Source organism: Struthio camelus, chromosome 20 (assembly GCF_040807025.1).
Source record: "Struthio camelus isolate bStrCam1 chromosome 20, bStrCam1.hap1, whole genome shotgun sequence".
NCBI lineage: Eukaryota > Metazoa > Chordata > Aves > Struthioniformes > Struthionidae > Struthio > Struthio camelus.
In genome coordinates this window covers 11,935,768-11,958,846 of record NC_090961.1, presented here as the reverse complement: position 1 = coordinate 11,958,846, position 23,079 = coordinate 11,935,768, and the positions used below count along the sequence as shown (strand labels likewise).

General features: G+C 43.5%; 1 protein-coding gene across 3 annotated transcripts in view; it reads left to right on the top strand.

Annotated features, from left to right (window-relative positions):
* Positions 1–23,079, top strand: part of PNPLA7 (patatin like phospholipase domain containing 7) — a 137,136-nt gene that overhangs the window by 78,847 nt on the left and 35,210 nt on the right. For all 3 annotated transcript variants that reach the window (XR_011135650.1, XM_068915160.1, XM_068915161.1), the window contains 4 exons: positions 350–518; positions 1,286–1,468; positions 2,092–2,210; positions 19,251–19,407. Coding sequence is in view for 2 of the 3 variants with exons in the window: in XM_068915160.1 (XP_068771261.1) it covers positions 350–518; positions 1,286–1,468; positions 2,092–2,210; positions 19,251–19,407 (628 nt within the window). In the remaining variant the exon portion in view is untranslated. The remainder of the gene's footprint in view (positions 1–349; positions 519–1,285; positions 1,469–2,091; positions 2,211–19,250; positions 19,408–23,079) is intronic.

Sequence of the window (23,079 nt, the reverse complement as noted above, 5' to 3'; positions counted from 1 at the left end):
GGGGAACAGGAGAAAGTTGTCCGGCTTCTGTTTATCCTATGGCTTGTTTTATTGCACGTGCTGAGTTGACTGTGTAGCAAAACAGCTGGGTTTTTAGCAGGGGATAAAGGAACAGCTTATTTACATCTGCGGGGGAATTGATTTTAAAAAATTGCTGAATTCAAGATACTGTTATAGGACATGCTGGATGTGGGGGTGGCAGTGGGTGAGGGAGAGATGCAAGTCTTTGCCCTCCAAGTCTTGTGTTTGACCTCTAAAATTTTCCTATTGGATTCGCTCCTTCACTTTGGCAGGAGCTGCAATATAAAAGGGTTGCTTTACCCTCCCCCCCCCCCCTTCTTGTCCCCAGTATCCATGAATACCGACTAACTAGCTGGCTGGGACAGCAGGAGGATATTCACCGCATTGTGCTCTACCAGGCAGACAGCACCCTTACTCCGTGGACTCAGCGCTGCATCAGACAGGCTGATTGCATCTTAATAGTAGGGCTGGGAGACCAGGAACCGACTGTTGGAGAGGTATGGAAGGAGCTGCTTCTCGTATTTGCAGAGTTAGTAGTCCAGATCAAAGAAGGTTGTTTCCCGTATGGATTTTACTGGGTTCAATACCCGCTGAAGCACGAATAATGAAAAATTTCTGAGAAATGTGTGCTATGAATAGAAAAAGAATTAAATGAGGATCCTCAGCTAAAAATACTTGTATATAAAAACTTGCAAGGCTTTTTCCTCTACAGAATCCTTTGCGTTTTAGCCAGTGGCAAATGTAAACCCCAGTTGCTTTGAAGCAGTGCCGCATTTTTGTCCAGAATGTCTTTGCAGGTTCTCCAGATAGATGGGCAAAGTCCTTTCTGCCTAGGTGGAATTCATGCTGTGTGCCCAGGAAAAACTAGATATAAATTGTATTGCATGAACAGTTTAATGTATGTTGATGTAAACTGTAAGCTATATTTTCCCCTCCTACTTATTTTTACTTTTGGTATTTGATTACCAAAGTTCATTAGCCAGGCACATGACTCATCCAAAAGCTGGAAAGGAAAAAGTCTGTGTATTTGCCTAATTCAGTCCTCTCTGAGGTTCTTGGTGTGTGTGTTTGTCCACAGATTCAGATGTGAATAGGGGTCAGATTGCACCACAGTGTGTGTGTGTGTGTATATATATATACACACACACACACACACACACACACATATATATGTATTTCACAATACAATGTTCTGTTAGATTGATGCTGAAGCAGTGTAAATGCCTGATACCCTGATTCCTTTGGTGTGTAAAATGTGCTGCAGCTGGAGAGGATGCTGGAGAACACAGCAGTCCGAGCCCAGAAGCAACTTATCCTGCTCCATAAAGAGGATGGGCCTCTCCCTTCCCGAACTGTGGAATGGCTCAACATGAGGAGCTGGTGTTCTGCTCACCTTCATCTTCACTGTCCCCGCAGAGTCTTTTCCAAAAGAAGCCTACCCAAGCTGGTAAGAGATACCTGCTTTGGTAGCTGGTCCTTTAGCTGTGCTTGTAACGCTTGTTTCAAAGGTAGCCTGGCATAGTGTTGCTACCTGACGCTTGGATGTGCAACTGAGTATTACACAAATACAGTTCTCATAAATCTGGCTGACCTCAATTTATCATAGAAAAAATGGAAATAAGGGGTTCATGTCTTCCTTAAAGCATTATGTATGCACCTTTTTGATATACTGAAGATAGTTAGTATTGTCTCATGGCCATATCAATGGGTGTGTACATGCTGTAGAGCTCATGCTGTAGAGTTCTTCTCTTTGGCAGGATCCCTGTGCTTGAGAAAATCATGCTAAAAGTAAAGCAGAGGCAGACTGGAAGTTTCTCAGTAACTTTAAGTCCTTGACCAAAAAAGATAAATATCTCTGCAGACAATGCTGTACTGTACTGCTATGAAATTCTGCTCACAACTATAAAACTATGAGAGATGCAGATGATCGCTGGAATTATTTGGGTAGTTTATTAGCCGCCTTTTCAGCTGAAGTACAGCCATCCACTCCTTAACAGCATGTTGCCAGATGCTAAAGTAGGCTCTAAATTGCCTTTAGAATGACAGTCGTCTTCCTCCTCTCTTCTGCAGATAGAGATGTATGAACGTGTATTCCAGAAACCACCAGACCGCCACTCTGACTTTTCTCGATTAGCTCGCGTTCTGACCGGCAATGCCATCGCACTGGTCCTTGGAGGTGGAGGAGCAAGGTAGGTCCCAGAACGCGCTCCGCTGTCTACTTCCAAAGATGGCCTACTAGTATGTGCCTGGTGGCTTATGCTGGACAGGCTGACACCAGCTCCTAGAGCACCACGTCCGTTAGGCTGTGATCTACATTGAATTTTCAGAACAATAGGCATCCTGTAAAACCAGCACTGTTTTGTGAGCAGCATTTGGGGGAGACACTGAGGAGGGGCTTTTGTTACACAGACTTAACCCACTGTGTGGATTTGTGCTTGGATTTCTGCGGAAGCAACGTGAATGTTTGTGACTTTTTGAGTGCGCTCATAAATTGGGCAGGACAATGACTCTTCTCTCTCTCTCTTCCCCCCCCCCCCCCCTTGGTCTACAGTGAAAAACTGATCTTTTTTTCCCATGGATTCTTATACTAGAAGATGGTTCACAGTATTTCAAAGGTCCCTAAAGCTCTTCAAAGCTTGGACAGCAAGTGAAATTATGTCCTCTAATGCGGGAATGTTCTCTTCTTTATAATAGGCTAGAACCCCAGGTGCATACACACTTCTGAGAAGCCTTCCTTTACAGAAAGGTATTATCTTTGCAGACACCAGGGCAAGATGTGGGCTGAGCACTCCAGTTAGAATTCCAGCTGAATTCCTGGTGAGCTTTGGAAGTAGATTATTACTGACATTTTTCTTTGGAATTTCTTTTTACTTTGAGTGTTTTCTCTTGGGATAGATGCAGATTTTAGCCCTTTGCCTCAAGAAAGCTCTGTCTTCATTATCTTTGTCACCGTGTTCTTACAGCCCTCCTTTAAAACAGTGCTTTGAAGCACTGCTTTTAAAAAAAACAAAAAAAAAAAAAAAGAGAGAATTATTGCACATTCTGTTGATCTATTTAAAACCATGGCAATACCACATTTTTGTCTTTGGGCCAGTGAGTGCTTTGAGGGGAATATTCCCTGTGGTGAAGGTTAGAACTCCTTTGTGACAGCTTGTTCCGATTAGTCACTTGGTGCTGAGACAGCCAGTGCTTTGGCTGCTTCTTTGAGTGTCTGTAAAGATGCCCTTATCCTGCTTGCTTTCACAGTTTCCTCACCTAAGATGATTTCATTATTTCATTTCTGAGATAAATATTATCCTGTGGAGACGCCAAGTAAAGTGGCAGAGGAGAGCTGCTGCTTAATCTGGGTATCTCAGGAGATTTCTAACTGAATGATGCGAAGCACTCTTTCTTTCTTTCTTTTTTTTTTCCTTTTTGTTACAAGCTATCTTGTATCTCTGTCATTAATGAAGCCTGTGTTGCTCTAAAACATGTGCACTTCTATATTTAGGGCAACACATTTTGCTCATCCCCTTCCTTTCTTCCTTCTGTAAACACTGCTGTGATTTTTGCCAAACTATTTTATTTTTTGTTCTCCTACTTAATTTGCAAGCTACCACCTGCTGTTTTTCAAGAGCAGAGGTAAGAAAAAGCAGGCTTATTAGAGCCTGTTTGTTGGTCCTGTGTTGTCCTACTCTACAAATCTCAAGCGCTGCACTGCTACTGTGTTGTTTAGTTTTTCTGAAGGCATACCACCCACTTAGCAGTGAGACCATGTCCCATTAACCATTAGTTTGCCCGTCTATGCAATGTGGAGAACTTTAAGAGGATTAAATGGCAGAATGGAGAAACTTTCTTTGTTCCCTGAAACCCTATTCATATCACGGTCCAAAGTGCTGCCTCCGGGGTTTGGGCTGGCATGTGGATGGTATATATTGCGTTTTCAAAGGAAAGGTACTTGTATGCTATTTCTGCATTTGAATCATTAACTTAACTGTAATTAGATGAAAAAATAGGATTTTTTTTTAAAACTTGTTTTCAGAGTGAGAATATAATTAAGAACCTAGGGAAAGGACAAAGTTTTCCTGAGCTCTCTTTTTAAAATAAATAAAAATCTCCATTTGGAAGGCTCATAGGTTAGAGCAGGTCCTCAGGTTCTCGTCTCTACTGACGGGGAGACTTTGAAGAGATTGTCTACTAGGTACTTACAGTCGTTCTGGGATTAAAGCCCCTCCCAGCTACATACATCTAGATGGGTGGCTGCACAGATATTTGATAATTAATTTAGCCTTTGGATAATATCTGCCATGAAATATCCTCTTATCTTTTTCTAGAAGAATGAATCATACTGGTCATAAAAACCAAAGACAGCTAATAAGGTTACCAGATGCTGGCTAATGGTTATTTCTATTAATGGTATTGTGTTCTGTGACTCCAGTAATATCAATTATTTAGTTATTTCTGGAATGTTTGTCTGGCTTCTCAGTGACAGTCAATTTGGGAGGTTTTACCCGAGTAGCTTCCTGGTAATTATCTTTGTGGTTTGTCATGACAAAAGGAGCATAGGAACTCGGGGTTTTCTTTCTCTTGTGAGTATAAAAATAAAACAGATCAAAGTGATACAGTTCTAAAATTATAGTATTTTGCTTTTAAGTGCTAACTTAATTTCAGTTAGAAACATTATGGAGTTTGAGGGAAGGAAAGGGGATTTTAGCGTAGAAGAATAATACCTTTCTGTGAAATCTGGTTGCAAGAACAATGGGACATCAAACTGCAACAAAGGCGTAAACCCTCCCATAAATCATTCTCATGAGCTTTAGCCATCCCACATACAGCCCACCCTTTCTTTGGTTTTCTATAGTTGTCTTAGCAAAGCCACTTGAAAACTGAAATTTATGGGGAATAAATAATTAATGGAGAAGATCTGGGAATGGCTATGGCTTTGGGAAAAAAAAAATTGGTCATGATGTGTCAAAAGACTGGTTTTAAGCAATGTTGATGACAAGTTTTGTGTTGATTTTCATGTTGCAATTCTAGGAGTGAATTTAGTCCAATGTGCCTGTTTCACAACAAGATCTGGGAATGTGTCTGATAGTGAAATATGCACAGAGAACAACAAAAATAGGATATTCGGAAAATGCAAAGCTCTAGACCTAATTCTGTTTGGTTCTTTTGATAAGAAGCTTTATTTCTAGTAATGCGCATCATACAAATACATGAGGTGCATAAGATGTGCTTATTGGAAGGGGAAGAGCTACAACTAAAAGAAATAGCCCGTCTAAAAAAAGTCGAGTAATGTAAACTAAGACATAATATCCAGCTGCAGGTTCATGCTGGGAATGCAGTTGGGGCTGGGGGCCTTTACCAGCTGGCACTCGTGGAGTCGGCACGTACTTGAGGCAAAGCATTTAAGCCTTCCCTGAGGAACTGCTGCTCAAGAATATTTGGAGATGTTTTGTCAGGGCATCAGTTCTTTTCTCCTTTTTCCATTTAGCTTTCTCCTCAGACTTATTGTTTCACCTCAGTTCTTGATACGTCAAGTAGCTTTCTTCCACTGTTCTTTCTGCTGACTCCAAGGACTTGACTCAGATTTGTGCCTTTTCATTTTGGGCAGTTGGGCCCATTTAATCAACTCTTCCTCTCTGCCTTTTCTTCTTTCTCTTCAGCACTGGTCCTCTGGCAGAGTAGGATAAAACCAGCTGCTTAGGAGAAGCAAATTATGCATTTATTTTTAATTATGCATTTATTTATAATTATGTAGAGTAGGACATGTCAAGAGGATGAGGCCAGCCTCTTCTCCGTGGTGCCCAGCAACAGGACAAGAGGCAATGGGCAGAAACTGAACCACAGGAAGTTCCATCTGAACCTGAGAAAAAACTTCTTCACTGTGAGGGTGACAGAGCATTGGAACAGGTTGCCCCGAGGGGTAGTGGAGTCTCCTTCGCTGGAGATATTCAAAACCCGTCTGGATGTGATCCTGGGCAATATGCTCTAGGTGACCCTGCTTGAGCAGGGGGGTTGGACTAGATGATCTCCAGAGGTCCCTTCCAACCTAAACGATTCTGTGATTCTGTGATTTCTTGTGATGGATGCGTGTTTGTGTCTGTCTGATGGACCCGCTCGGTGCAGCGTCTTGTCTGGCTAACTGTGTGTTCCCAAAGCCTGCGCTGTACGCAGGGTGCTCGGACTCTGTGCTTGAGAGCAGGCCAAATGTGTAGGAACGTTTACCAGCCAGGAATTTATTAGCTTCTGCTTTGAGTCGGGGAGCCCTGGGATGTGCTGAGCCTGACTTGGGTCTCTCTCTGCTCCTAAAGTCTGGCTTTATCTTCTGACTTGATGGGTTTACCCAATGGATAAAAAGACGGGAGAGTGCCTGAGAGGCAGATCTCATAATCGGTCTGCTCTCACGAAAACATATTTGCCTTCTTACGCTCTCAGTGCTCATCTCCAAGACCCCTGAACCACAAGGATAAAATACAGAGGCTTTACTGTCTCTGCATTCGTTGTGGTTGGCTGTGACTCCAGGTCATTCAGGAAAGTCCAAGTAGAAATCTGCTTATCAGTATTGCTTACTTTCTCTGCCATGGGCCGCTGATTCCTTGGCACTGCCATTTGTCAGGAAGACACCGAAGGTGGAATTTGCTTATGCTTAGTCTGCACTGGGACAAAGACTTCCAGCACAGTCAAGTTGGGCGAAAAGCCCCAGATGGTATAAGCATTGAGGATCACTGTTACTTTACTGTGCTTTTCCTTGTAAAGAACCCTCAAATAAAGCAGGATTCAAAGAAAGTCATACAGTGTTCCTCTTTCTCTTGGAAATGAGAAACCTCAGAGGGTCCTTGGGCTATCAGCTCTGAATAGAAGGAAGGACTTGTACACCCTCCCCGCCTTGTATCTGGGGTTGAGGCCTCTAGCAAAGGGGAAGAATGGCCCTGAAGACCTTTCCCTCATCCTGTGTGAGTCAAATCCACCCGCAAAAGTGTTAAGTTCTCAGTTTTCTCCTATGTTACTATTTTGAAATTCCCCTGAGATTTAGAAGGTATTCCTTCAGATTTGGGATCCTGTAGAGACTTGTGCTATTTTACCCCTCCGTGAAGAAATCCTTTCAGGGGCTATGTGGATCTTAAATCTTTGTTGTGGGGAACTCCGTCTACGTCTTTGTCTTCCAAATTAAAATTTTTCTTTTGACTCTGCAGTGGGAAGGCACCAAGGGATGTATAACTTGAATTGTCCTGTATACATGGGTCAAGCATGGAGAAGGTAGGACATGCACATGCTCATCTTAGAGTGTGGCGGATGCACGTTACTCCCAGTGCAGATGCAAGAAATTTCATATTCAGGGGCTGGATCCAGTGTGACACTAGGTCGAGAAGATTCCCAGTTATCACTGTACCCATTTGCACTTCTGAAACATCGCACTAGAGGAGGACTGATAAAGGGCTCCCAACATAACGCAAGAGAAAACTTGAAGCAGTCACTTGAAACAGCCTCCCCTCAGGTAGGGGCAAACTATCCTTAGTTCTGTCTTTTTCCTATGATAACTGAGGACAGGAGGTGCCTTGTAGTTACCTTTGTATTTAGTTGCTCGATGCTTCCTACTGTATAAGAGTTTGCCATTTTTGCTCTGAGAAACTTCCATTTCTTCACTGTATGTTGCAGATCTGCACTCTTTGGCAAGAGGTGCACTGCAGGCAACCGAAAGTCTGCCTTCATCTCCCGTGAAATTATCCTCAGCTTTTTCCGAAAGCTATGAAATCACTGTTTTCTTTCCTTTGTTTGAATTGCATAAGGAAATGTTGATAAGCTGTCAAAATTAATAAACATGCAAATACTCAGCAGCATACATAGTAACAAAAGCATATGTGAGCTGTTGAAACAGCTGGTAAAAGGGAAAGGGTATGGGCTGAATTCTTACTGGTTCCAGCATGTCAGCAGGTATTTCTTTGGGAGCAGCAGTTGGTGGAGGAACTTCTAACTGCCCCTACTAGAAGGGGGGTAAAAGAGAGCTGGGCCAAATCCACTCAACTGCCCCATGGTGCTCTGAGACCCTCCCACCCACCAACGCCCCAGCCACCTTCTCATCCTCTGGAGACACAGCATTGCAGAGCTGAGGATGAAGGTACTCTAGGTAACTTGGTGAAACCTGTTTTACACCAGGGAGGTTCTGGGAATCCATGCTTAGATGTTGAGATGTTCAAGAATATCAAAGCAGGTTTCCAGTTGCTCTTATTGTGACAATATGCACCGAGAAAGAGTTGTCAGAAATGAAATCTCTTCTAGGGGGCTGTTACTAACTATACAAAAGACCAAGGTCAAATGGCAGTGCAGGAAGGTCCAGTTTCCAGCACTGCTGCCACTCTGAGGCGCAGGGCAGGTATGTTAGACCTCTGCCCTCAATATGTGGTGGAACCTCTATGGAAAGAAAAACTGGAAATTGAGGTGAAAACAATGTTCCAGGGACAAAGTCCAGTCCTCTGTGTGGACAGTTTGCTTATACAATACAGACATCAGATGTGCTTGTCAGACCCCCGTGCTTTTTCCATCTGATAACTTCCTTTCCTGTGGTGCAGATGATAGCAACGTTGTAGTTCTGAAACCCTGATGTTCAATTTGGGACAGTAACAGAATCTCCTGGGGAAAATGCTTGAAGTTTTATGGTTTTATGGTGCCGGTGCTTTGGATTTAGTTCCAGCATTTAAGCTGAGAAATGAGAATTAATCTCCCTCCAGATAACCAATGGCATGAGGTTCTCTACTCATATCTGTGAAAGTTATGTGGGGAAAAGTTGTCCTAAAACTACTACTGCAAAGGTGCAGCACTTAAAATGGAGATGGTGAGCTCATGAGATCAATTACTGGCCTTTAAATGAGGGGTAGGAACTGGAAGCATGAAGAAAGTTACCTTTTTGAATGATTAAACTTGACCAGAAGCACCCTGATCATATGTATTAAAAGAAGGTATGGGGGGAGTGGTGGAGGGGTTGGAGAATTTGCCTCCTGAATATAGAAGCTACTTCCAAAGGTATGCACTGAAAATACTATCACAAAGAATATAGACCAATGTTTTTTTTCCTTATGGGCTCCTAATCTCATTCCATATATAGAGGTTACAGAAGGGATGAAAGAAAATCACACGGGGAATTTCCAGAACTCTTGATGTTCCTCACGTGAGCTGGAACACAGTATAGGTATTTTAGTTCCTTTGCTGGGTTCAAAACTTTACACAGACTGATTCTGATGAGGGACATCCCTAGGTACAAGGGATAGGGATTTAAGGAGCCCAATTGCACTGGTATTGCTGGTTCCTTGTGTTGGAGAATAAACCTACTGGTCATCTTAAGAACTTGCTTATGAATATCTTCTCCATGCTTCCGTTCCTCTCTAGATCATATTTAACCTTGTCTTTTTTTCTTTTCTTTTTTTTGTCTTCCTGGCTGTGTTTCTGTTAATGTATAGATCTTCTGTTTTCCCTTTCTGGACGTATCCAAGCCCTGAGATCACCCAGATTCCTCGCACCCTGTTTATCCCACTGTCATTCTTACTTGTTTTCTTTACATCTGCCCCTTGTCCCTTTTCCACTTCCAAATCCTCTCTCAAAGGACCTATTGCAAAAAATGTAATTTGCCAGCTGTCTGTACAAGACTGAGAAGTGTCCTTATTGGTCAACTTAAAAGAAATGCACTCAGCTTTGAAATAACTCTCCTCAGGCCACGCACTGGGCCTTGGGACTGCGCTGCGTTGTGCAAATGGATTATCGGTAGCAAAGCGGAAGGCTACTCTCACTGGTTTATAATGGGTTACAGGTATCCCCTTGATTTGTTATCTCTGTCTCGCAGTATTTAAAATTCACAGTAAAAAGAGGGCTGACAGCATGAAAAACCTGTAAAATTTAGATTCTAACTCTCTGAAATATTCAAAAAAAAATATAATCCCATAAAACAATTGTGCTGAACTAAATTATGGAACAAAGTTCCTGGTAAAATTAATTTGATTTTTTTTCCTTATGACCTTGACTAGGATGGTTCGAAAAGAGCAACATCCACCTCTCTCTAAAGTGCTTGTGTTGTCATGAATTATTGTAGCTTTTGAGGGTTAAGTCACTGAAAGAATGGGCAGTCAGGATTTCACTTCACTTATATTCAGGCTTGATGGTCGTATGACTTTAGATGCTTGTAACTCGTGTTTCTTTTTTGTAAAACGAGACTCTTGCCACCCTAGCTTTAGGATCTGTGCAGATCACCCTTTATAAATTCCTCTCAAGCCCTTACATAGAAGAGAATTATAAATTATTACCGCTCTGAATCATTTGATGCATTAGGAGGGTGGTGTTCCCTTTAAATGCAATGGACTTATACCCTCATCTCAGTGGGTTGAATGAGTCTGGGGAATTTGCTTGAAATCCGACATCCAGCCCATTCATTAGGATAAAGTTAACTCCTGTTTATTCCAGTGCTCAGCAATAACCAGGCTGCTGGTGACCCTGTTCACGTTGTCTAGGTACATTGCCAAGACATGGTGAACACGTTTCCTGAGGCTGCTGAGATTTTTAGAGTATCCTTGCCTGTTTGGGGTCGTACAGAGCGTGGGCAAACAAACCCTGTAGTCCCTAGGGAATTGTCTGTAGAGCCAGCTCGGGTATCCGTCTCCCCATCATGTAGGAGAGGGGCTCTGAAGGAAGCCACCAGGTTCCTGACTAGCTGCCCCTGGGATCAAGATCCCAGAGATGGTACCGCTCACTGTTCCTTATCCTGATGTTGCTGTTGAGGGTGTCAGGAAACTGAACTGAAATACGAAAGAAATTTGAAAAATGCTTCTCTTCCCTTGTGAACGAAGAATGAAACACATCCTGCAGCACTTGCAGTCCATTACTGGCCCTAACGGTTTGTAAGGTGAGGTTTTTCTATAGTCTGGAATTATCAAAATGACATGAAAGAGACTGAGTCTGCTCTAAGACTTGGGAAATAAAATATCCTTTCTCTAGTTTCCCTTCTTCAAAGTAATTCCCTTGTACGCCAAGCCAAGTCTCAGGTTTTTGACCCGTGACAGGGCAGGAAGTTAGCAACCTTAAGGTTAATCCTTGTGATTTTTGCATTTGTCAGCCTGCAGTCTTCGCCCTTTTTCAAAAATAGTTAGCTTTCTACCCTGACAGATGCATTTCAGAGAAGGGGAGGCTATTTGATGACCACTAGTATGTTTATGTGTGTGCAGATAGATATCTGTATCTCAGCGCACAGTGGAGTGGAAGTTTTTCTTTATTATATCCCTTTTAAGCTCAGATTGATATATGGGGACTTTGAGGCTTGGAATTATTCATACAGACGTTTGGAGAAATGGCCTAGTACCCTGTGTGTTTGTGCTTCTGTAATGAGTGGAGGATCCATGACTATGTGCAAATAAACCAGACCATAAAACAAAAACTGAATTTCAGAGTTAGCAACACACTTAGGCTCCTGGCTTCCCAATGTATTTCAAACAGCAGATTTGATTTTAGTGGGATATCCAGAAGCTGAAATAGTTAAGAAGCTTTTAAACTCTGAGTCCAGGCCTTAGAGAGAAAACTGCACCTTTTGGGGTGTTTTATTTTTGGTGCTGTTCCCCGAGAGAATGAAGGAGAGTGGAAAGGAAGGTGGGATCTCCCTTGGAAACAAAGATGATAACTTATATTTGGACACCTAATTTGAGTCTGATCCAGATCAGTCCTGGACTCTTTCTGTTTGAACAAACAAAGCTAAGGTCCTAAAAATACGAGAGTGCAATTTGAGCGTTTGCTTACGTTAAGAAAACCTCATGAGACATGGCTGTGAACTCATATTGAAGGCTTCAGGCTTTCTGTTTGCAAGTGGTTGGTAATGTACTGCACTGTAATTGCTCCTAGGAGGCTTTGCTTTGATTTCTTCGGGGATGGTGCATCTTGTGTATTACCCGAGTGCTCAGGCCAATTAACGATGTTTCATCAGTTCAGCATCAGTTCAAAATTTTGTCTCAGAGTGCAGTCCTCTTAACAGCCATGCGTTTCTGTCCTTGCTTATCAGGTTTGAGTTCTGAAAGCTCCATGAGTTGTGTAATAGTTGGATCATCGTATGCACGTAAAAGTCCTGTTCTTATGGCTTTGCACTCATGGTATGGTTAATGATCTAATTTTCTTTTTCCCCGTCTATAGCACCTATCTAATTGCTCATCTGCTCCCATTTGCAGTGGAGGTGGATTCTATTAAATCCTTCAAGGAGCAGGAGCTTGGGAGCTGGAAAAAATATTCATTGCGAGTGTTTTATTTTGACTGTCCTGATCTCCAGTCTTGAACCCACCGAACTCATTAATTCATAGCACTACTTTGATATACTGGTGACATTAAATGAACAGATGGTGGGCTTTTCTTATGGTTTAACTCTTGTTATTAGTTTTGCATCTCTCTGTATCAGCAGAATTAAAATGTGTGCCTTGTTACAAAGCCAGAAGTGGAATAAATCAAATTGGAGAGAACTCTTTTCACATAGCTGTTTTAATACTCTGTTGCAAAGCCCACACGTTTTAGGGAGGATGATGAAGCTTTTAGTTGCTGTGTTTTTTTGGGAATATGTCTAAACTTATCTGGGCAATCCCCTCTCCTATTAAAAAAGAGGCGGTTGGAGAACTTGTGAGTAAAGCCTAAACATGTAAATTCTTTGAAGTGCTATGCTTTTGTATTTGTTTTTCACTGTACCCTTTATATGGTCAGTAAGAGGTAGTGGACAACTCCTCAACTTGTTTGCTGGCCTGTCCTGGCCTCTGCCATCCGCTCCGCTGTGGATCCTCTGCCCCTGGCTCTAAGGTCTGTGGACAGTTTCCTGCCCTTTCTGCAGCTTCCAGATTTGTGCTCCAAAAGGATTCTTTGAAGATCCTTCCCAAGTAACTCATGGCAGGGGTGGGAGAGGAGGGAGAATATATTTATTTTCCAAAGAAAATGATTTTTCTTTGCACGTAACTGCGCTCTTTCTTTGCCCAGAGCATGAGACAGAATTGTACTTGGCTTTTCCTAGCAACTAGTGATTTGGGAGGTACAGCTTGCCAGCCAGCCTCTCCTTCCTCTTTCCACGCACACGTACAGAAATATGCCTCTGGCAGGTATCTTCACAAACCAAAAACTCTTGAGCTTTCCAATTTACTTTAACTCTAATTTTATTTTGTTTTTCCTCCCCTCCAGTCCTTCAGTGGCTTACTCCCACATGATGCTTTCCGCTGCAGGACTAAGTAAATCTGACAGCCCTCCCAGAAGGTCTGAACAGTTTTTGCTCACTTACTTATTTGTCAGGCACAAACCTATCTGTTTAAAGTTTTGTTCTAAAGTTAGTATATAGAACGGAAACTGGATCGGTGGTAAAAGGAGATTGCATTTGAATCTTCTCGCAGGAAGACAGTTTTACTGGGGATGTGATAAATAGGAGTTGCTGGCCTGTCACATGTGCATGACTAGTGCTGAGCAGGGTATTCAGGAGCTTTTAAGGCTAACCTGCAATTTTTATAGCACGCCAAGACCAAAGGGAAAATGGTTCCTTATCTCTGAGCCAAGGAGATGGGGGGAATCTGAGGGCAGAGCTAAACGAGAAGATAAAACGAGGCTGCTGTTAACGGAGGAGGAAGCAGGAAGAATTCAGGGTTCTGCATCACTTTACTTATACCTGGGCAGGATCATCTTTAAATCTGTGCGGTGGAAGGGAGGAAGCTTCCTTCAGGGCAACTGCTGGGAGAGATGGTGTTGGTAGCTGGATGCGGGGATGAAAGCCAGGGAGTGTGGGATTTCTCCCGTTCTTTTGCTTAGAAATGGGGCTTCATTCTTAAATGTTGCCCTGATTGAAAAATTCCTCTTAAGCGTGCAAGTAGTGCAGTGGGAACAGAAACACAATGGTCTGGTTTCTGTTATCCGTTTGAGCTGACAGCTCAATCACTGTAACTCTTCAGGCAAATTTATGATACTGGAAAGTTTTATGGTCAGGGAAGCTGGGAAATAACATTATTGGAAGGATTTGAGTGTGATTAGATTTCAAAGCGACATTTGCATGTGGTGTTGTGGCTGCAAAAGATTGAAGGTGCCAAATTGGAAATTTATTAATAGAGTTTAACTTCTAGAAGAGTTGCTTGATTTCTTTCTAAAGCAGTGACTCTGCCACTTAAGCAATCAGGAACAACAACAACAAGCAGGCAAAAAAATTCCTCTCATAGAGAAAGCAAACTCCTTGTTGTCTCGCCTTTCCCGATTCTGCTTTAGATAGCAGTACAGAGTATGCCTCTGTGGCACTTTATTTAAATAAATGTCTAATATTTTTTTTCCCCCCCTCTGTACACTGAGAACCTCCAGAGTAACTCTGGTAAGTTGTTTTGTTTTGCTTTGTTTTGTTTGTTTGTTTAAGATACAGTTACATCCACTACAGAGTGATCCAAATAAGGTATCTGTTAGTCTGAGATCTGCTGCTTCAGTAACCAGTCTTAGTTTCAAGACTCCAGGCTGGGAAGTGCAAGCGAGCACAAGGGCTTTGAAAACCTCCTGTCCGTTCCCATGAGTGGGAAAAGTCAGCGGTGGGCTGGAAGCTCAAGTCACTTTGAGTTCATTTGTAGCAGGTTCAAAGCAGCATCGGGGAAACTGATGACCGATGCACCACTTTTGCACATCTCTAGAAATGGATTTAGTAAATATATATTCATCTGTGCTTATGCCATGAGTGAGCTGGGTGATCCGATGACGGCTCATAATGTGCTTTGAATCAAAGCTGGTATATTAAGGCAGAATGCCTTTTGAGTTTATGAAAGTGACTTAATTTGGAATTTTTTATGCTATAGTGGAGCTTAGTGAAGTCCCCATGGCAATTTCCCTGTTTTTTCCAGCTACTCTGCCACTTAATTACCTGTGGAAGTTGATGCAGGAAGCTGAATATCCGGTTCCAGAGAGGCTTTTGTTTCGAGGCAGTAGCGCTCTGCAGCGCTTAATTCCGGATTTTAACGAAAGGAGATAGCACTTCTTGAGCTCATTCTGAGATACCTCCTGATAGACTCCTGATGAGTCTATTAGGGGCAGAGAGGGGGGCCTGCATAGCTGTATTTTCTCTTCCCTTCTCAAACTGAAGTGGGCTTTGGAAGTGCTAAAGCTGCAGCCTTGCCTTGCTACTCTGCTAGTCCCAGTCTGAAAAATGAGCGTCCCTTCTTCTCGGCGGATGCTCGTGGCACTGTGTTTATCCTTCCCGATGCTGACAGGCAACGTCCTGTTGAGAGGTTAAAAAGGATTTGAGGAGAAAATATTGGTGCACGCTGTGGTGTATTAATTGTGTTTTTCATCAGCCCTCCTGACCTCAACACGGAGGACAGCCTGTATTCCCACTGACAATTTAATCTGAAACGTCCGGCTGCGTTTGCTCACGTTTCCAGCGAGCCGTGTCTAATGTGAGCTCTGGCAGGCACGTGCGGAGCAGACACGTGTGCTCCTCCCAGAAGAACTTTTCCTTTATCGATTGAGCTTGGTCTTCATGCATCAGAGCCGCATGCCAGCAACATTTCCCCTGGGGAAGAAAGGAAGGGCTTATTTCAGGAGCAGGAATTTTCCTGCAAGCCTTCCTGCCAGAAAGGTTGCGCTCTCCCATACTGGCTCATATTGTTCCAAGGAAGCATGTCTCCGACCCGCTGACTCCTCTCCCTGCTTCGTTGTCGTTTATTTGTAATCACTATTAGTAAAGAAAAAACTGAGCTTGGAATTTATGAAGCATAGCAGTGCTTTTGGAGGCTTTTTGAGCATATTGCAACCACTCGTTTGGTAAGTAGTACGGTGAGGAGCATTGCAGGGAACCCGCTGCACAGGACAGTTCCCAACTTGCCTTGTCCCGAGCGAGTCACTGGGCAGTGGCAGAGGTGAAAACAGAAGAGGGCTCTTATTCTCGTTTCTTCCTCTAACTAATTGGTGCCATTTCCACTCTCTCAGTTCAAGGACAGCCCATCCTAGGGCATGATATATGATGGAAAAGAGCTTTTGTTTATATATAGACTCTGCACTTGAGCACAGGGCAAACCTTTTGGGTTCAGGTAGCAAATTATTTGAAAATAATCTTCTAGGTCATTTGGCCTTGGTGCCAGAAGTCCTTATCAGCGTCCTAGCGCCAGGCGTTAATCCTGCCGGAGGAAGTGCCCCGTCCAGCTGCACCTGGAGGCTGCCTTAAGCTAAGGACAGCTGCTTGTGCGGTCCTAGCAATGTAACGTGCATCTGGTATCTGAGACGCTGCTTCCTGATTTCCGGATGGATTCCCCTATTCCTCCTCCTTACCTCGGCAGGAGGCAAGTGATATTCAGCTCCTGTGTCAGTCAGATAATCAGGGATTCCCCAATCCCTTCCTCCGTTCCCCCTGAGAGCGCTCTGTACAGTGCCGTCGCAAGCAATCTTCCTTCGTGCTCAGCATGCAGAACACTTGTATTCTCATGTGTTGCCCTAAAAGGGGACAGATCCCCTGTGAAGACGTGCCTGGGATTACAAGAGGCATGCGATCCCTGTTTTCTCTGCACTAGGGCTCTGTCCCTGTTGCTGGCCTAGCTCCTGGCTTGAATTTCTTTTCCTCGTCTGTTGTAGTATGAGAACTGCCCACACTGGCTGTACGTGAGGCACCAGCGAGTTGTCAGCGAGCAGGATGCGTGCCGCTTGGCAAACTGCCTGCTTCTGCACACAGCTTCCCTTGGCAGCGTGCCCTTGTTTACGTATGCCGCAAGCTGTGAGGAAGTGGCCAAGGACGAACCAACTTCAGCAAGTCGTTGAGAAGTTGCACGTAGTAGCGTTGCTGGGGTAGTGAAGGCCTAAGGCTATAATAAGGGAAAAACATTTAGAAGTAGTCTCTTTTAGTAGGCCAGCTGATAAATGGAGACATGGAGTGGGTTCAGGCATGCTTGCCTTTCCTCAGGATTTTAGGTTGTACAAATACATTCAATCACAAAGCTGTTCAGGATGCTTGAGCAGGAGCTTTGTAGTCTTGTAGAAATGATACATAATTTAACCTGGCAGTTGACAGGAGATCCCTTTCAGAGCAAGAAAAGTACTTTCATTCCCATCTTACAGATCAGTGCTCTGAAATCCGTGCATCTTTTGGAGTTACGTTGCTGTTGAAGTTCACCTGGAAGACAGTAACATTGCCAGGGACTTGGCCAATGCAAGGAACAGGAGGGGATGGCTTGCCAGTAGACGTAATAACAATCTTTCTTTATTCGGGGGCCTCACAGAGCAAAGTAAAAACAAATCCAGAGAGATCACATCAAACCTCTTTTGTTTTATGGACACATGAATGCCAGAATAAGGAGATTCAGTTTTGGAAGAGGTTAAAGGGAGGCAATCTGGTCTGGAGCTAGTCCTAGGCCATTGAAGAATGGTCCTAGGCCCTCCAGGAAATGAAATGCTCTAAAGTAGTTAATGTGTCTTAATGGTTCTGTATGAGGTATGCTTTCTCCAGAAAACAAGTTGTATAGTGTAAGGTATGTCCGTCAGCAAAATCAGTATCAGCTATTTGCTTGGACATAGGGATAAAGCACAAAGTGAGTACCAAGCAGAAGCAGCAGATTGTGAGAATGGCTTCCATCTAGAGGCCTAAAAACAGTGGGTTCCTCTGGCAGGGATAAAATTACAGTTTTTATAACTTAGGGCACCTTATGAAAGAACCAATAGTAGAACAGGGGAAGGAGAATTCAGAGGGGAAAACTAAATGAGCCCCTTTCTGCTCTTGGATTACACCGGTGCAGATCTGTCATTGAAGTCTTTTACACCAATATAACTGAGAACCTATCTCAAAGCATTTCAGCAGCTGGAGGGGATTTGCTTGGACGGAAAGAATGCGTTCAGCATAGCTTGGCCAAATGACACCTACGGTGGACTTGGCAGCTGTTAGCAAGTATTTATAGGATGTAAACAGCAAGGGGAAAGAGGGCGTAAATAGAGCAAACCGAAGGGTAGCAGAAAAATGGGTGAAAGTGGGGCAAGGAAGACTTCACAGCGGTGTGCCTTAGACTGCAAAGCATCCATCCATGAACTAATTGACATACTTAGTATTTATTGGACAAAGCATTTGAAACTGGGGGCTGTAATTTTGCTCTGATAGCTTCTAATTCCTCTGCTTAGGTAATGATTTTGCAGGATGGACAGGGATCTCTCTCCCATTACAGGAGAGCTGTTTATAAGAGCTGTTTGTAAGACCTACCAGGCTGGTTCAGATCATGTGTTTCTACCTGTGTTCTACCTATCACATCTTTCTGTCGCTTCTCTTGTTCTATATCCTTTTAGTGATGAGAAGTCTGAGCTTGCTTGCAGTTGTCAGGATGCAGGTATATCCTGGATGTACATTCTTATGTCTTGTGTTTTATTCAGGCTTCTTTTATGTGCCTTTTTAAATTCTGCTGAACAGCAGGTTAGTATTTTTCAGAGAATATCCAGAGCGCTTCCAAAATCTTTGTGTGAGCGTACTAGTCAAAGAGCTCACTGCTGTATGGGCGTTGCTACTTTGGTACTCAGTGCTTGTCGTGTCAGCACTGAGTTTTATCTGTTGTTTTATCACCTGACTCCTTTACTGCCGGGAGATCCTTTTGCAGCTCTTGTAACCAAGGAACCTTGCAGACTTAACTGTCCTAAAGGAATTTGTACCGTCGTCAAATATTGCCTCTTCGTTTGCCCTTTTTCTAGGTCTGTGTGCTACATTAAGTTCCTTCCCTCTGAAAACTGTCTCTTCTTGCTCTTTGTTTTCCATCTTTGAATTAATCTGTGTGATGACCTGTCCTGTGATCCCAGGATGGCTGAGTTTCTTGAAGAATCATTGGAAAAGAATCTTGCTGAAAGGTCTTTGAAATCTAGCTATGGTGGGTATCACCGATTCTTGCTTATCCCATGGTCTTTGACTCCTTTAGAAGAACTCTAGTAGATTCTTGATGCACTGTTCCTTGAAACCATGCTGACTTTTCCCTCATGTGACTTTCCCTCATCACTAGTTTGATCTTATTTATTTATTTATTTTGCTGCTGTTTTTGTTTCATTGGCTTTCATACTGAAGTCGGACTGGGGTGGTCTGTATTTCCTAGGCTCCTCGGGAGATCTTTTTGAAGATTTCTGCATTCATGACTCTGTTCTTCTGCCATTGATGCTTGTTTAGCAACAGATTGGCAGTTCATCCAGTCCATGCTTGAGTTTCTTTAGAAAACAGCATTCATGTTTTTGTTCTTTCAATGGCTGTTTGTCTGATAATGTCTTTTTTTCTTCTCTCCTTGGCACAGGGGCTGCTCCCAAGTGGGAGTTATCAGAGCCCTGATTGAAGCTGGCATCCCTGTAGACATGATTGGAGGAACATCGATTGGAGCTTTCATGAGCGCCTTGTATGCTGAAGAACGTAGCTACAATCAGATGAGGATCAAAGCTAGGCAGTGGGCCGTGGTAAGAAACTGAAACATTGTGTTTCTCTTCTCAGATGGAGTGCAAGAGCTTAAACCCAAGCCCTAGTACACACAGCAGCGCAGAAGTAGCCATCCAAGGAAAGTGCTGCCTTCTGTGTCTGTGTGACAAACAGGACTCCTCCCTGTCTGGCATAAAGGGAGTGAAATTTAAAAGCTTTTCACCAGCATACTGGCAAGCTGTGGCGATGTGAGCTCCTGAGGAGGGCAAGATCCAGATACTTGTTGTGTGTGTGTTTTTTGTTTTTTTTATCTCCTCCCTGCGCAAGCTGTAGACAAAATATGAATGTAGAATTATGTTGCTTACATGTGTTAGCCTGTGTTTATCTTTGTTTCTTTTCTTTTTATGTACCGGAATCCTTTTCCTTTCCAACTCTCAACAAATGTGTTTCTCCTTTGTATAATTTTCTCTCTTTCGTTCTCACATGCTGTCATTTTTCAGTGGAACTGATTGACAGAGGTAATCCTTCTCTAAACTAAATAAGATCAAAATGTTTAATTCACGCTGTGGCCTGAGAATTTCAGAGTGATGGTACTACTCTGTCTCAGGAGGAATTTTTGACTTAAGAATCTGGTTTTGTGTGTATTATATATTTATAGTTGAACCGAGGTTTGGGAAGCTTGTTTTAAACAGCAACTTCTAGATTGGGTGTGAATTCATTTACTGATAGGATGCTGGGGGAAAATTGTGCTAGCACCAAGTTACACTAGTTAAAATTGATTAATGGTTAAGGTTAGCGTTATTTCTGGAATTTGCCAGTTACAGTATGATTTCCTTTTGTATTATCTTTATGAAAACCAAATTTCCTTTTTTTTTTTTGTTTGTTTTGTTGAAAGGCAAGCAACATGAGGAGTTTTCCAACCTGGCCTGAGCTCTGTAGGTCTGCTTGTCATAGGTTTTTGAGGGAGATAGTGAGGGTGGCTGGCTGTGTTGAGAAGCACCTTGAACCCAAACTATTTTACAATACAGACTGCTGGAATTGGAAGGGTGTTGGGGTACGCTTGAGGTTAAGGATGTAAAGACAACTGTACATAATCACAACAGAGATCCATTTAGCCGTGGACTCTTATGTCTCGTGCTGCTCACTATCAAATGCCTACAGGATATCATCTCAGCAGAGCAAGCATGTGGTGATTCCTCCCGTCACGTTTTCCTAGCCCCCAGCAGTTTGTGACTCACTGATTTCTCTCAGTTGCTCTTGTATTTAATAGCTAGATTGGAGTAATAGCATTTTCCTCCATGCATTTGTCCAGCGGATTATCTCCTTTTGTTTCTTACCTTGGAGAAACAGGAGGAGTGTCAGGTCTGCTCTGTACGTGTGGTGATGTAGAGTCGGAAATCCTGTTTTCCGAGTTTCTCAGGGCTATGCTCCTGTTGCAGCCTGCTTCGTTGCGTCTCTGTGGTTGCTGCTCGCGAGCTCACCAGCCTAACCGGGAATCACACTTGCTATTACTGGCAATAATTAAAGATGAAACACAGAAAATTAATCTGTCGATTAACTTTTGAGCACAAACCGCAAAGGTCAAAGGTGGTTTCCCAAAGGAGAGGGTGGGCATGGGCCCAGCCTGTCTACTCAGACTGTTCAGGTATTTGTATCTTGCAAACCGTAGATGACAATGGTAATTAACCTCTTCTCCAGCCTCTGAGAGCAAAGATTTCTTCTTGTTAATGAAGAATGGATTTACTTGAAGTTTTTTGATTGTGCTGACAAATTTGTTGGGTCCGCATCCAAACCAGAAGTTGCTCAAGTGTCTGACAATGACCTGTCAAAATGCATCAAAGATTAATGCAAATGAGCAAACAATACCCCTGCCCCCCACAAAAAACCCCTCTGCTCTATTTGAAGCCCTTCTCGCTTCTAATGATGTGCTCTGAGGCCCAGTCCAGCAAAACGTTTGCATTTCAATCTGAAGAAAACAATGGAAACCCTCTCTCCAAGTTCAGTATCACAGCTAAAGTACAAAGTAGTTTGAGGGATTGTAAATCTCTTTAACACTGGCTATTCTGAGTTATTTTCTGTTATGCTGTGTTACAGCAGCTGTCGACTGAGCAAGGAGAGTGGCTCCTTTTTGCTAAGCACCAGCTCTGTAAAAGCAGCAGGTGAGATTTGTTAGAAGTTCATAGAAGATCCACCTGAAAGGACCAGGGGTATGAGAGGCTGCTCCTCTGAGTGACAAACCCAGCAGAGAAGCCCTGAATGCCCAGTGTCCAAAGCTTACAGGATCGCTCGTGCAGGACCCCTGCCAACGGGGATCGGTCCAGCAGGTGACTGCTGGGCTGGTGCAAGGGATGCTTTGAGCAGTGTCTTGCGTTAAGCCAATGTTATGCAAAAAGACCAGAGCGCTCCATGCTGTAGGACGTGCCAATTCAGCTGCTCTCGTGCTTGTTAGCTTTTGCTAGTGAAGGTTATTGTTGAGTGCTCTGTGCGCAAAACCTTGCAGCCTAGCTTTTCTTGCTTACAGGGGTATTCATTTTTGAAATGTCTCCATTGTGATGGGTTAGATAACTCTGATTTGTTTTTTAACCATGAGAATAAATGGTGATTTTGTCCTGCAGTCATTTCTCTTTCAGGTATTTTTAGAAATTGGCATCTTTCTAGTAGCATACTTGAGGACAGGGGAAAGGATATTTTTAATTTGATGTGATTTCTGGATCTAACAAGGGAGCCAAAAAGCGAATGACTTGTCACAATCCAGAAGGGTATGGAAATAACCGGCGAGGATAGTTATGTACTGCCTCGGTTTCTTCTGCACCTATGGTTAAACAGCAAAAAAACCTCACAGCTTTCAGATTTCCACAAATGTTTGCGGAGAATGAATATTTCAGAATATAAATATTGCACAAAGAATAGAATCTGCTGCTATTGAGGGAATACAATATATCAGTGCGTAGCTAAAGCACTTCCTATAGCGAGAGCTGTGTCGGGAATTGTCAGGTAGGATACCGCAGTGGTTTTCTCTTTATTCGGAGCATGATCTAAGGCAGTGGTTCCATGACAGTTCAAGCTAAGCTAAGCCAGGCTTTCTGAGGCCACAGAAAGCTGCGGTTGTGGCCCTCCCGAACGCATGGGAGATACCATGGCTCAAGGAGCTGATCCGGCCATGCGTTTCTTTCTGGCCAACTCAGCTCCTTGAACTGCTGGCTGCAAAGACACGGGGAGGGCAAAGGCAGCATTGTGAGCTAGTTTGGATCAAGCTGCTGTCAAACCGATAACTCTTGTTAAACCATTACACCTCTTATTTTGGGCAAGAAGGCTGCTCTCTGCCATAGCAGGGCTGTGCCTAAATCCCTAGCCCGCGTGGGACTTGGTGCCGGCTGAGGACGAGCGCTGCAGGAGCGGCCGCAGGCTGAGGAAGAGCGTGGGAGGCAGCACAGGACTGCCCTGCACGGCGAAGCGGAAAGGTTAGCGAGGAAGGGCGCGACGCCCACACGCCGGGGGCCGCCAACGGCACTTCCGCTGCAGGTGTCGGAGGGAGAGCGTAATTAGTAGGTGCAGTGTTTTGTAAATTTCTTTGCATCCTACGCTGTTTTGTCGTGTTCGTATGCCAGATCTTCCTCTCTAACAACAGATACGAGTACAGATCCGCGCAAACAAACACAAACTCTGAGATGAGTAGGCAAACATTGCCAAACTCTATTGGCACGAACACCAGG